At 39.6% G+C, this 14,767-nt stretch overlaps 1 protein-coding gene across 1 annotated transcript in view; it reads left to right on the top strand.

Moving 5' to 3' along the window:
* The first annotated feature begins 396 nt into the window (after positions 1-396).
* gas2l3 (growth arrest-specific 2 like 3) overlaps positions 397-14,767 on the top strand; it is a 36,550-nt gene continuing 22,179 nt past the window's right edge. The window contains exons 1-2 of the mRNA XM_088922655.1: positions 397-426; positions 14,229-14,284. Coding sequence (XP_088778781.1) covers positions 14,261-14,284 — 24 coding nt within the window. The 5' untranslated portion in view covers positions 397-426; positions 14,229-14,260. The remainder of the gene's footprint in view (positions 427-14,228; positions 14,285-14,767) is intronic.

Raw genomic sequence — 14,767 nt, 5'->3', positions numbered from 1 at the left:
ATTTAAGTGGTGTTTGTCTGCTCCATGTTCTAATCACCACATATTTTCTTCTGAACCTCGAACTGCTGGTGTATCTTACAGTTATATGTGCTTAATTTGTAATTTGCTATCCCTATAGCCGTATTACAGTTACTGTAAAGATGCTACTTTTTTTAGATTCTACGTTTAAAAGCACTATATAAAATTAAGTTTACAGTTCTTATCTGAGGAATATTGTGCAAGGTTGGAGTGAGGAAGAGGTTAATTCCAAGCTAAAAATCAGAAAAAAACGCCTTGACTGTGTTGCTATTGGGCTTCACACAACTGAAGAAGACTTTACAATTGAAACATTGTTTTTTCTTTCTTCTGCCTTTTAGCTTGGAATTAACCTTCACCACTTCTTAATATTCCAAGAGTTGGAGGCAGATGTTGACATTTTTTAACACTGTGAGTGAGAATGGCTTGTGTGGGATTAAGTGTACAATCTCTTTAAAATGATGCAGGCGTGTTCATTGTTTAAAAGGCGTGTTTAGAAATTGTGTTCATTGACAGTTTTTCAGCAACAGAGCTGTATTATTGAGGGAGTTCAGAATCTAATGTAATTACATTTGTTTAGTCCTTATTTTAGAGAGATTTATATCTTGTTTGTTGAAGATGAATATCATTTTCTGTCTCTGTTTTAAAGTTGCAAAATGCAGTTGTATTTGTTTTTGTGTCTGGTTTAAGCAGTTCATATTGGATCATAAGGAAAGGTCAAAGCTCAATTTAAAAATGCCTGGGCAGTTCTGAACCTTTTGTACATGTTTGCTGTGTTTCAGTTATTTGCTGTATTTTGAGTTATGCTACCTTTAAATTATTCAATTAGAGTATTAAAGTGCAGTGTAGAAAAACAGTTTGAAATGTGGACATGATGTTATTTATATTTTATATTACTTTTATGTTATTAGATTGTTATTTATATTTATTTAAAATCACTCATAATAACCATTAGTATTAGGCTTACCTTCTTTTTACATATCACTGTGAAGGGTGTCTTGTACTGGTAGAAACAGATACAATACGTGTGACATCTTTTTAATCCAGAGACGGGTCTAGCTGGCAGCTGCAGTCCTGAGAGCATCGCGCATCCTAGAGGAGCAAACCAACCTTATGGGCAGGTGTCCCAGAGCCCAGAAAGGGGACCTGATCAAGTCCTTCCCTGTCAGAGAAGAGTATTGTTCCTGAGCTCGGGGCTTTGCAAAAGCCTTTGTAGACTTTCAGTGCCTGTTTTCCCTGTGATTCCCAAGGGGGGAAATTAAACAGGGAAACAAGAGCAGCTGCTTCCCTCTCTGTGCTCCACCTGGGAATTGCACCTCTGTGTTAGTGGCACTAGTTTCTCTCCTGTATATTCATTTGTATTTATAACGGGTGGTACGGTGGCTCTGTGGCTCGGGATCTGCGCCTGTGGCTGGAAGGTTGCCGGTTCGTATCCCGCGGCCGGCAGAGGAATCCTACTCCGTTGGGCCCCTGAGCAAGGCCCTTAACCCCAACTGCTCCAGGGGTGCTGTTTAAATGGCTGACCCTGTGCTCTGACCCCCAAGCTTCTCTCCCTGTCTGTGTGTCTCATGGAGAGCAAGCTGGGGTATGCAAAAAGACAAATTCCTAATACAAGACATTGTATATGGCCAATAAAGTGATCTTATTTGTTCTCCTGTGAGAGGGAAGTAATTTAGCTTGAAGTAGCTGCTGAACCTTATTAATAATACAGCACTCAATCTCAAGCAGGGGATTCAGCCTGAAATTCTAAGAACATAGTGTAAGAGTCTGATGCGTTTCTTAGAATCTGAATCTACTTTATTCTCCACATACAGTGGAAGTGTTTCTTGGGTTACACTGAGACGATAACTGAGACTATATAAAACATTCGTTGGTTTATACTGATGTATACAATCAGTGCAATATAAATGGCAATACCGTACAATGTGATACAGTACAAAGACGTCAGATTCAAGTGTGAATCATAAGTTTCATGTGTGAGCTGCATGCGTATACTGCACATGTTGTCAAGGGCCTCAAACATCAGAGTTTAAAAGAGTAAGAGCACTCAGAATGAATTACTTCTTAATGTTTTCTGTGACCTTCTGTACTCTGAAACGTCCCGTGGGTGGTAATTTTTCAGATTGGAAGTGCAGTGCATGTGATTTACTCTTAACACTGCTTTCTTGGCTATTACTCCTAGTGTCGATGTGGTTCAGCTGGCTCTGTGTCTGACCAGTCATTCTGCTGCCCATGTTGATAGTCCTTGGGAGCTTGGCTCTAGCCCTGACACCCAGGGGAGAAGTATAGGGAGCACACACTCGGCCAGCTCTAGGACGTGTTTGATTACTTCAAAGCTCCCCAACCTTTGAAAGGGAGAGACTCTCTGCACTGCTGTTTTAAAACTCTGTGCTGTTCGAGATGTTTAGTTTGTCAATGCATGTACCCAGGTATTCAAAACAAGGGACACTCTGCATAAACTGACAATGTATATTCATAGCCGTTTCTTGAAAGAAACCAGGGTATCAGTTTCAACAACGTGGCTGGGCAGCTTGTTACTCCCACCACCCTTAGAGTAAAGGTGCGCCCCCAGTTCTCAGATCTGGGCCTACATTGGAATATGTTGGAGTGGAGAGCTGTGTCGGCATGTTTGAGCTGCAAAAAGAGGCTCAACAGCTGAAGTTGTCTTACCTCCTGTTTTTCAGTATGGAATTCTGAACTTGTTCATATACGTTTTTGCCATTTTTCCAAAGTCGAGATTCTGTCTGCATTGCGTGAGGCGGTATCTTCTGTATGGCCTCTACTACACGTATTGAGTGCAATGTCTGGGTGTCAGCTACAAATAGGTTTTGGCTAATCGTGGTAATTCCCTGCCAGATGGTACAAGTCCTATTAAAACTGGGACATGTGGGGACAGTTTTAACACATGCATTAATTTTACCCCTGTTGTGAATCTTGAATGAAACAAGGTATATAATGTAGATATATTCAGCTGTCAATATTGATACGCACTTAGCAGTCAGGAATTTTGTACCAATAATGTATAAAATGGCATACTAGTTTTTATGAAAGATACTGAGATATGGTAAATATTTAATCGTACAAATGTGATGTCAATATTTTTTAATTGTATAATGACATTTTCATGTTTAAATAATGTTTGTATTGTTTCTTCCGTGTTGCTCTCATTAAAGCAATTAGTAGAATTATGTGACTGATTAAATATTTTCCCTGCAGTATGTAATGGGAGACTTTAACGCATTGTGTGTATCAGCCTAATTCAGTTGTGCCAAGTGAGTGCCCATCCATCATGTCTCTCAGACGTATGTTTTAGAAACAGAAACGTTAAGCTTTTCACATAAAAGTCGTTTTTTTGTATTTTTCCAGGAAAGGTCACTTCAGAGAGAAAGAGATCAAATCCTGTGTTTAGAATAGTATAAATAATTAAGGTGTACAACAATATCTCATGCTAACATTTTGCAGGCTGAAAGATGACTTAGTAAACTGTCACTTGGACGTCTTTAATTTGCAAAACAGTTTGTCTATCATATAAAAGTCAGAAGGATTAAACTACATTCTGGTTAACCATTGAAAAGTGTTGCTTCTCTCAGATACGTTCACTTAATTTTAGATGGATGTTGTGTAACAGAGCAGTAACAATAATGTTGAAATTAGATTGTACCTCTAAAACGTGAAGTACAGTGTAGTTAAAGATAACAATCGTCTACTGTTAATGAACTTCACATTCAGAGATTTAGAATGCATTGAAACATCCAAAATAAGACAGGTCTTCTGAGGTCTGAATCTGTGAGAGCCTAAGTCCTTCAGCTGTTGTCTAGAATACCACACTGCAGTAATCAGAGCGAGCACGAGTGTTGTATTGGTAATTAGTCTGGAATGTGGAGAGGGATGTCTATGTCCTGCACTTCGAGCAGCAAGAAATATTAAATGAAAGAAATTTTTGATTGAATCATTTTTTCGTGTTCTTGGCTGAAACTTTTCAGTATTCTTCAAGACTTCACTTATGTGCATGTAGAAGAACTTTTAAGCAAAGGTAGCTGTTGGCTGTTATTTATCGTCTCAAATTAAGTGTTGTAAGCTTTTTATCAGTAATATTGTGTTACTACATTTGGACAGGTAGATTGTGTGCACTAGAGAGCTCAAAATATTTAGCAATAATTTGGAAATGACTAAACCTTGAGGTAGAAAAGGATACATTTTTACCACAATTTGAGTTTTTTGGCTTTTTGTAAAATTCAGTTTTCGCACCCTGTAACTTTCAACAAAGTTTCCAGAACTGTGTTCAGAACAAGTGAAGTAATTATTTTTATGTATATGTAGTATTTCATAGCAAGTTGGCATCTGTTGTACTCAGAAGGTAGGGAGGTATCTTTTCTGTAGAGCCAAGAGTTCTGAAAAGTACCTGAAAAAGCAGTGATTTTTATCTGTGTAAACAGCCAATGGATCTGGTTTTCAGTAGCCATGTATAATTGTGTGAGGTCCACAGGCAGTAGCAATGGAGCTGACTTTTTAATTAAACTTTTAGTTTAACAACACCTAATTTTAAACAACAACCATGGAGGAAACCCATTGTAGAGAAGCATAATTTTAAGTATAAACTACCATGGCAGTCTTTTAACAAGGAGGCACGATCACAGGAATGAATGGTACTACTATCTGAGTGCTGTTCCTCTGGGTTTCTGTAATTCTTCGTGAAGATTTTTGTGTTATTTGTGTTACAATCGCACAGTGTTACAGGTTGTGTAGCTTAGCTGGTTTTTATTTCTAAAAACATACTCTAGCAAGCTGCTGGTATTGCTGACGGGTATTGAGGCTACTGAAATGCTTGTGTTGGCTTGTGTGCTCTTTTAATTACCAGTACTCCTTCAAGCTATTGTTGGTAGGTTGATCCTTCCTTTTAGACTAGAGGCTGAACTGCTTGCACCTGAGGGAGCTCTTTCTAAAGCTCTCAGTTTCCCGAAAGCTCTGCTAATCCTTACACACCACTACTTAACTCTACGCACATTTTTTGTAATTTCCTTAATGCTGTTAATGGTGAGTAGATAATTGAAGGGATTTAATTTTTAATTTTCTTTTTTTATGTTCATTTTTACAGATATAATTGCATTTAAGTATAAAGAGCGTGATTTATCTTGATTCCTCTGTGTTAACGTTTCAATTTTACCAGATCGTTTAAATTTGTAAATTATTCAGGAGGAATAATGATGTTCAAGGATTAAATGCATTGGAAAATGTTTAAATGTGTGAAGTTATAGTAAGATCTGGCCACAGGATGAGGAGGCTGGGACCCCCTGCAGACTGTGGAGTGACCAAGGGGCAGCTGTATGGGTGAAGCTGGGTTGGAGGAGGGAAGCAGAAAGATGAATGAGGGAGAAGGTTAACATCTAGTTTTTCTGTTTAAAAAAAAATATCATCAGGAATGACTACAGGTTTTGACAGCTTAGGTAAATCAAACTTTTCTACTTTTTTCCCTCCCAAACATCATTGTAAATGTTGTAAACTCCATTTAAGATTGAAAAGCATCTCCTTTCATTCATAGTTTTCACAATGATCTTAGAAACCGAGCGTTTTGCATGATAGTTGTGTTATTGACAGGTCTTCACCCGAGCCAAAACAGCCCTCGGACCATCAACTCGATCAGGAACCCCTGGCCATTCCTTTGGTGCTTCCCTACCACCCCAACACACTCTCAATCCCCAGGACCACTAACGACAACTTTTCCATCCTACAGGATGATCCCTCCATTGGGGCCTTCTTGTCTGACTGACCCATCATCTCATATCGCCGACCACCTAATCTGCGTTACCTTCTTGTTCACAGCTTCCTTGAACGCCCTCAGCAACCATCCACACCAGGCACTTTCCCTTGCAACAGAGCTCGCTGTATCACCTGCAAGTACACATCTAACACCACACTCATTCAAGGCTCCTCAGGACAATTCCGGATCGCCCAGGCGACCTCTTTAACTGTATCCCTTGCAGTGAATGCCCAGCCATCTACATTGGGGAAACCGGAAGGAGACTTGGAGACCCCTTCAGAGAACATGTTAGGGCTGTGAAGATTAAAGATCTCTCCAAACACATAGTTTCTCATTTCACCTCTGACAGCCATGATCACACTGATCAGGGTTTCTTTACTCCCATAGCATAAAGACATCAGAAACAAAAATTATCCTGAAACTTGGCTCACACCTTCCCCCTTCTCTCAACGACAGACTTGTTTTCTTCTAATTCTCTTTATTCATTTGTAGGTTTCATTTCACACCTCTCCTCACCTCTCTCGACTTCGCACTACTTGATTGGCCACTCTGCCTCTTCCCTGCTCCCGCCTCCTCTCTCCTGGCTGTTGTTGTCCACTGCTGTATGATCTTTGCTGTCTGCCCTGTCTTTCTCACACCCAAAGAAGGCTCCACAGCTGAAACGTTGTGTTTTCTTTCTTCTCTTTTCAGCATGGAATAAACCTATTACTGTTCTTTTCCGTGATATTCTAGCTGACTAGAATTATCACATGCCCATCAGGACATGTTTCTTAAATGGTACTTAAGCCACTGCATCGTTAGTATAAATAGGTGGGATTAATTAATACCATGACCACATTGGGATGTTTTGTTACTGGTAAGGTCTTTTGGTTGAATGACCCCATTGGACTCTGTAGTCCACTTTCTATGTCTTTCTTTTTGAAAATGTTTTTCTCTGTCTTTTAATTTAAAAAATATTGATGATATCAAGGACAGTTCTCAAGGCAGAAAATATCTGAGTCATCAGAGAAATACAAACCAAAGGATGTGAGTGGGAACCTAAGGATAAGCTTATTTAACACTGAAAACAGGGGACGCATCCGTCTGCACACAAGGCATTATGCGGATCTGAAACAAGCTTGTCAGCCAATACTTTGGATTTTTTCAAGAAATGGCTGGAAGAGATACTTTGATCAATTTACTACTAGCAACGAAACAAACTAGATGGGCCAAATGTCTCTTGTCTGCTAACCTTGAGTTCGTATGTTAGTTTTATGCTACAGGTCTGTTACATTATGACATTCTTTTTTAAATCTGGCAAGATTCATTGTTAGAATAGTTTGAATAGAGGAAAATATTATATAGGTCAGCAATGTTCTGGAGTGCATAGTGTTCTGTTACTGAAAAGATATGGGTTTAGATCTCAGAAGATAACCTCATCCAGTAAAATACCCCGCTGCTTTGAATAAAGGCATCAATCAAACAAGTGTTGTACTGTATACAGTACATAAAAGTAGTAAGATGACTTGACCTTTAGGCCTGTAGGTCTATTTGATTTTCACGGTTTGGAAACAGAAGTGCACGTTATGTTTACTTTTGCTACACAAGTGGCAGACTGACAATATTGGGAGCATTTTAGCCCTTAAAATCTCTGCAGAAGTGTTTTAGAAAATCCCTGTACCCAGCAATGAATACAGATGAGATGAAACTGAAGTTTTAAGATATATTGGAACATGAAGGCTATATTCAAACTAAAATTTAGGTTATTTATAGAATATGTTTATAGTTTGGATGGCTGATAGGCTTGTTATTATCTGGTAACTAGTAACTTACCAATAAAAGAGCAGTTACAGAATCTTTTTTACACGTTTATATGCTGATAAATGTAATTATCGGCCTCCTGTGTAATAACAGCTTTCCTGTGAGATGAGGATGTCTCATTTATGACCTGGATACCTGAGCCCCTGAGACAACGTGTGGCTCAGACACCAGTGAACAGACTCATTGCCCAGCTATGCCAGAGGAAAGGGACTGAAACCCAAACAGACATGTGCAAACTGGAGCACAATGTGTGTAACAGATTACAGCTTGTGTGGCTTCCAGAGGTGGCCACACAAGATACCAGGCTAGGAGACCACCCTGTATTGATCAGCTTTTTTTGATGACATGTTAATCAGCACAATCAGTTCACCTTCGTCATGTTGCTTGCTAGGAAATGTCATTTCCTAAGATAAGATTAAAGATAGGACTTGATTGATCCCGGAGGAATCCAGCCCTAAGAAAAGCAAGACAGACATCAGAATAGACTAAAATAACTACAGCATTAGAGTAATTAAAAAGTATATAGAATACAAAAATAAAATAGTTAGGAAAAAATATGTGTGTGCAAAATAGGCTAATCATCACTATAAAACAATAAAAGATGTGCAAAATGCGCATAGGTATATACAGATTGAAAGTACCACACTGTAAACAGTATATGAATGCAGTGTCCAAAAAGTACATGAGTGCAACATGCTGTCCATAGACGAGCAGATGAAGGGCTAACAGTCCTAGCCTAGGGCAGTGTTATACACCCTGACAGCCGCCGGGGGAAGGACCTGTGGAATCGTTCCCTTGGACAACGTAGCTGGAGCAGTCTGTTGCTAAAAGTGCTCCGCTGCCCAGTAACAGTCCCGTGAAGCGGATGAGAGGTGTTGTTCATGATGGCTGTGAGCTTGGTCAGCATTCTCCTCTCAGCCACCACCTCCAGGGGTCAAGGCTCAGCCCCAACACAGACCCAGGCTTCTTGAGGAGTTTATTGAGCCTCTTTGCATCTCTTGTCATGATGCTGCTGCCCCAGCACACAACAGCGTAGAAGATGGCCGCTGCCACCACAGATTCATAAAAAATGTGTAGCAGTGTTCCACACACACCAAAGGACCTGAGCCTCCTAAGAAAATAGTCAGCTCTGACCTTTCTTGTACAGGGCATCAGTGTAAACAGTCCACTCCAGCTTATCATCCAGCTATGAAATGTCATTTCCTGATGGCAGCTGGGATTTTCTTGCAGTCATAATTTTCTTCTGTGTGTGTCTCAGAAGAGCTGGTCTTGGCCTTATATCCCCGATGTTAGATGTACTTCGTGTTACACATGGCTGAGCTTTAGCTCTGGGTTACCATGGAGGACAGCTCAACACACACATGATCCTCTTAACGGATTAATAGTAAGGCCGTAGATCACTTGTGGTGTAGACATCTGGCTTTTGAACCTTATCTTTTTTTTGTTTTTTATTTAAGATTCTATTCATTTTAGAGAGGAATATATTTTGTTGGAAACATTTTGATTATTGGATTTGAGCAAGCACTGAACGGCAAAAGGAACTGTTCTGTTTGTGGATTTTTACTTATGAAATGCACGCTGACATATACCTACAAACAGCAACCATGACAGATTGTATAGAATAGGATTTCGCTCATTTTTATAACTGTGGATAGTTATAATCAGTTTAATAATTTTAATATTTAAAGTAATTTAATGCTCTCTATTGTGAATAGCTCTAAGCCTTTTGGTTAACCTAGAGAGCTTAAAGTAAGAGAGAACACTTGGACTTATCAGTTAGGGTTTTCATTTTTATGTGTTACATTCATTAAAGTGAATGACTGTTGACAACATTTCTCAGTGTCTTCAGAAAAACTCCAATTTGTTTCTTGTTTTTTCACCCTTTGTTCATCTGTTTGACATTAAGTGGAAACATGATGGCCTTTGAGTTCACAGTAGACCATTATACTGTATGAAAAAGAGAGTTATTTACGTCGCCAGGGCCGCAGATGCTGTGCGTTCTTGAAATGAGGACCTCTTTATATTTCATATTGTTCCTCCATCCCCCGCACGCATTAAATCAGGCCTACTTTTGTTCTCCTCCTTGGCAGTTACTGCCCTTCAAAATCTTTTCCTATTTTGTTTTTTCAGACTTTTTTTGGAATCCTAGGCAGAGAAGGGGCTTTCTGCTAGCTCTCCTCCTTTTGTGTTGAGTAGTTCATCGTAGGCCACTTTCTGCGAGCTCATTTCGATGTCCATCTGGCGACAATGAGGGCATTGTGCTCTTCCCTTGAGTTAAGGACTTGGAGGAGAGGAACTCCATTGTTGGTGCTGGCCTCTGTCACCGTTTGGCCTGTTAGCTCCGTCGTAGCTCAAACTAATAATTTTGACATTTTGGAAAACAAGGGAATCCCTTAGTTCTGGTGTCCATATTCAAAGCTTTGCATTTTACAGCACAGACGAGGGAAGAATTGGCTAGAGAAATGTCAATATGAAATCATACACTATTGAGGAAGCAGATATGTTGAGTTATAACATATCTCAAGCTCTGTGTTTCAACTTTCTCTTTTCTGATAAGATAAGTTTCAGCAGTTTTTTGTTGGAACTTTGAATGCAAGCACTGGCAGGCCAGCCTGTGGATTCTAAATCAAAAAATGGAGCTGAAATCTAAACTATGTCAGTTTGATGTTGACAAATGAACTGCAAATTATGTTTTTCATGCCTTCTTTTCATATTCTGAAAGCTATCCAGCCTTGATTTAACACTTGAATTGAAGAAACATGAACCACATTTTGGCAACTGCTGACTTCTATGAAAATGCAGTAGATTTAAAATCTGGAGAATTAAGCTGTAGCCCTGGGTTTCTGTGCTGTTTAAATTGCTTTAAAGATTGTGGGAATGTGGAGCCCGGAAATCTGAAGTAGTCCAAATATGAGGTTTCACACGCCAGCTGGATAAACTCGAGGAACCAGGGGGTGTGCTTGTATCCCTCATGGGTCTTGGTAATATCGAATGATGTTGCAATGAGAGACAGACAATACACTTTAAAGCTTATTCTTATTATTTGCCATATTATTATTTTGTATTAGATGGATTGTAATATTGATTAATACTGCACATAGATTTGGTCAGTTTGACAAGTTAAAATTTAAATGCTATTATAATACAAGACAGTAGAGTTATAATACATGTGGCCAGCAGCCATATTATCCTGCAACGCACAACTGACATCCTGCTGAAGCTGCTGTAAGCAGGTGTGAGCCTGGCCAGTACCTGAATGGGAGACCACCTGGGAAAGCCAAGGTTGCTGCCGGAAGAGGTGTTATTGGGGCCAGCAGGGGGCGCTCACCCTGTGGTTTGTGTGGGTCCTAATGCCCCAGTATAGTGACGGGGACACTATACTGTAAAAAGGCGCCGTCCTTCAGATGAGACATAAAAATTAGACCCTTATTCTCCGTGGTCGTTAAATATTCCATGGCTTGTCTGGACTAGGGATGTTACCCTAGTGTCCTGGCCAAATTTCCCCCTAGCCTTTTACCAATCATGGCCTCCTAATAATCCCCATCTCTGGACTGTGTGGGGAGAGTACTGGTGCATTCTGACTGCCATCGCATCATCCAGGTGGGGCTGCACACTGGTGGGGGTGGAGGGGATCCCCATTACCTGTAAAGTGCTTTGAGTGGAGTGTCCCGAAAAGTGCTGTATAAATGTTATTATTATTAGTTGTTATTCCTACTCAAGTCCTGACTTTCTGTGGTCATTAAAGATCCCAGGGCGTTTCTCGAAAAGAGTAGGGGTGTTACTCTGGTGTCCTGGCCAGATCTTCCCTTCGTCTTTACCAGTCATGGCCACCTAATAATCCCCATCTCTGAACTGGCTTCATCACTCTGCTCTCCTCCCCACTGAGAGCTGCTGTGTGGGGAGTGTACTGGTGCATCATCCAGGTGGGGCTGCACATCTAGGTGGTGGGGGGGATCCCCATTACCTGTAAAGCACTTCATTCTGATGGATTGTAATTTTTGTGTATCGTTTCTTCTGCTGGTGTTCTCCATTCTTCCTTTTTCTCAGTCCTTCTATGTGGCTGATGTAATTGTGCCTGATATGGAATGAAGAATGGACCAAGCAAACAGAGTATATTTTACTTTTATTTGAGCAAATTGTGCAGATGTTTTCCAGAGGTCCCTTGTGTTCACAGTTTTTCCTCACTGATGCAACAGTGTTGATTCAGATAGAAGTGTTTAATTTTGAATTGGATTGGTCTGCTGCCAAGTCAAGTGAATCAGGAATGCAGCATTTTTTTTTCTTTGGAAAAAATTATTTCTATGCTAACAGTGAACCGTTGATTCACGCCTAATGGCAAGTTGTGCACAAGATTTTAGGCAGTAATTTGAGTCTCTTCAAACAAATTCGCATGACTTAACTGAGAAACCCATAAAAGTAACATTGTGTATGTAAACTGAAGTAAGGAATGTTGCTTTTGCATATTGAGATAGCCTGTGAATGTTCTCTGCATGAGCCTACAGTATTTCTTTAAAATCATCAATGACGGATCTCTTTTTTCATTGTTAGAGAAGTGGATACTGATGGGAAAGTGAGCAAAGGAATGTGATGGGAATAAAGTTTGCCTTTTTGTTTGAACAGCTGTCTGAAGTGTCCAGTGTTTAAGCAGGCGAATCCCCACAGGAAAAGGATCTTAATGGCCAGTGTTTTGTAGCAGCTTGATCTCATCGCCGGCACAGTCCCAGTCTCTCCAAACATTTGCTATGCTTTAAAAGGATGGAGAAACTATAGATTTGACTTTGAAGAGGAGATAGACTGCACAGCTAAATCAATAATTTTAGCAGAGTAACTTTTTAAAAAAAGTTTCACATGAGTGTGCAAAAATCGCTAAATAGACACCACGTAAATATAGAATTCAAACTCTTAGATGACTATGACTTTGGATTTTAAGCCGTCATTTGATTGTAGAAAGAAATACCTATGTAAGAAATGTTACAAATGAGTGGAACACATTCGCCCATCTGGGCCATTTGATAGTAGCTTTCGTATTCGATGATCTCACCCTGGTTTCTTATAAGACATTGCTGCATATCGGCTTCAACAGCACAGCTGGGTAGTTTGTTCCAGACTCCCACAAGCCTTTGGCTAAAGTAGTGCCTCTTACTCTCTGTTTTAAATGCACAGCTACGTAGTTTCCACCTGTGTCATCTGCTTTTTGTTGCATCATTCGTTCTGAAGAAGTCAGTTGAGTTGAACTTTTTGAGCACTTGTATCAGGTCCCCCTTGTAATCTTCTCTGTTCAGGACTTAAAAGGTCAAATTCCTTCAGCTTGACAGTAGTTTATTCCCTTAAGCCCTGGAATATATCTGGTTGCTCATTTCTGGGCTGAATCCAGAGCAGCAATGTCTTTTCTCGTGACATAATGATCAAAATTGTGAATAATATTCCAAATTAGGCCCAACAGGACATTGTACAGTTTTAACATAACATCTTGTATTTGCATTCTACACTTTTAACTACATAGCCTAACATACTGTATTGTCTGACTTTTTATTACTTCCCCACATTGTCTTCTAGAAGATGTACTGTACATACAGTAATGTGACAACGTAAATACCTACGCTATATACATAAGTAGCCTCTTCAGGCTCAGTGCTTCCAGTTCTGTATGACGTTTATAGTTTGTTCTCTTTACCTGCATGCAAACTCTGGTCTACATTAAATGTCATCTTGAATTTTGTCTTTTTTAAATTTAATTGGCCTCTTCTATAATTAGTGGAGTACCACAAAGGTCTGTACTAGGACCACTGCTCTTCTTAATGTTCTTAAAACCATTTCTGTGCCAAAACGTAACACGAGCAACTTGTTTCATCACTTGAAACACAACCATGTCGTGGAATACGAAGAGTGCATGGCCAAAAAAACTGACAAGCGCACTCGTGACCGAAGTGATTCCCCCAAACAGCTGTCTCTAACACAAGTATTTTCTAATGCCACCCAATATGCAAAAGATTCACGTAGATGGACAAGATAACTAATGCCATTGCATACTGTACTACATAGTGAAGGACATGGTCCATAGCTACAGTGGAACAAAGACTCGTTCTAACCCTTGACAAGAGATGCGTTGTACCATTGAGAAAATATTTTTCTCAAACTGCGGTGCCCAATTTATAAGATGTGAGACATTTAGATTGTTTGCATTTGACACATATTCAAAGTTCTATATTTTTCATAAATGTTCATTGTGCAGTATGTTAAAATGTTCAATGAATGTTCATTAAAAGTTATTCTCTTTGTGTTTCCATGAATTATGTCCTTAAATTATTTGTAAGACATTGAGATACGATTAAAGTCTGCATAGTTTCGCATATTTAAAACATGATCTTTCAGCATATCATGTAATCCTATAATTCCAAGGGTTTAAAAAAATTATCTTTAATTTATCGTTATCGAGGTAGATGTGTGAAATTATTGATTTGAGGTCACATCGCCCAGCCCTAGTCGAGACGGCACATGGCGAGGCAGGGTGGTAAAGAGAAGGACAGCCGAGCAGCCACAGAGAGGAGCAAGGAGGCCAAGCCTAACCTGTCCTGATTCAAGAATAGTTTGTATTAAAAGAACAAAAAAGGGTCATTAACTGTATCGCTAAAAATGTTCTTTGCTTCCTTTATAGGACGCAGATTTGAATTCTTCCTGATCACACCCATGGCGGTACAGGCTGGGATTCAGGTACATTCAACCCTTAATCTTCAGATCTTGCCATTTCAGTATCACAGCTTCATCCCATAATCTGTAAATGCTGATTCCATTACTGTGAAGCAACGTATCGAATGATGACACTTGCTTGTGAATTAATATACACGTTGTTGTGGTGATTTTATGGTCTGGCAAGATGATGGTTTTCTGAAAGTTTGTGAATAAGTCAAATGGTTTATACAGTCATTTTAAAAATGAGTATTCTGTGAAGGGGTTCGATTCACTTGAATGCAAACAAATGATGTGAATACTTTACTGTACATTCTATTAGTGTCCCAGTGTTTTCAAATGATAGCTTGTTTTATTCATAAAGGATAAATGTTTATTGTATCATTTTTACCTCTTGCTTACAATTCTGGGATCCTCACACTGAAATGTTTATGCTGGAAGCACCTGTAAATAGTGGCGACTCAGTTTGTAGTCATTATTAATTTGGACTATCTTGGTCACCTGCTT

This window comes from Atractosteus spatula, chromosome 8, assembly GCF_055471065.1.
Source record: "Atractosteus spatula isolate fAtrSpa1 chromosome 8, fAtrSpa1.hap1, whole genome shotgun sequence".
Taxonomy (NCBI): Eukaryota; Metazoa; Chordata; class Actinopteri; order Semionotiformes; family Lepisosteidae; genus Atractosteus; species Atractosteus spatula.
This window is presented reverse-complemented; position numbering and strand designations above follow the sequence as displayed.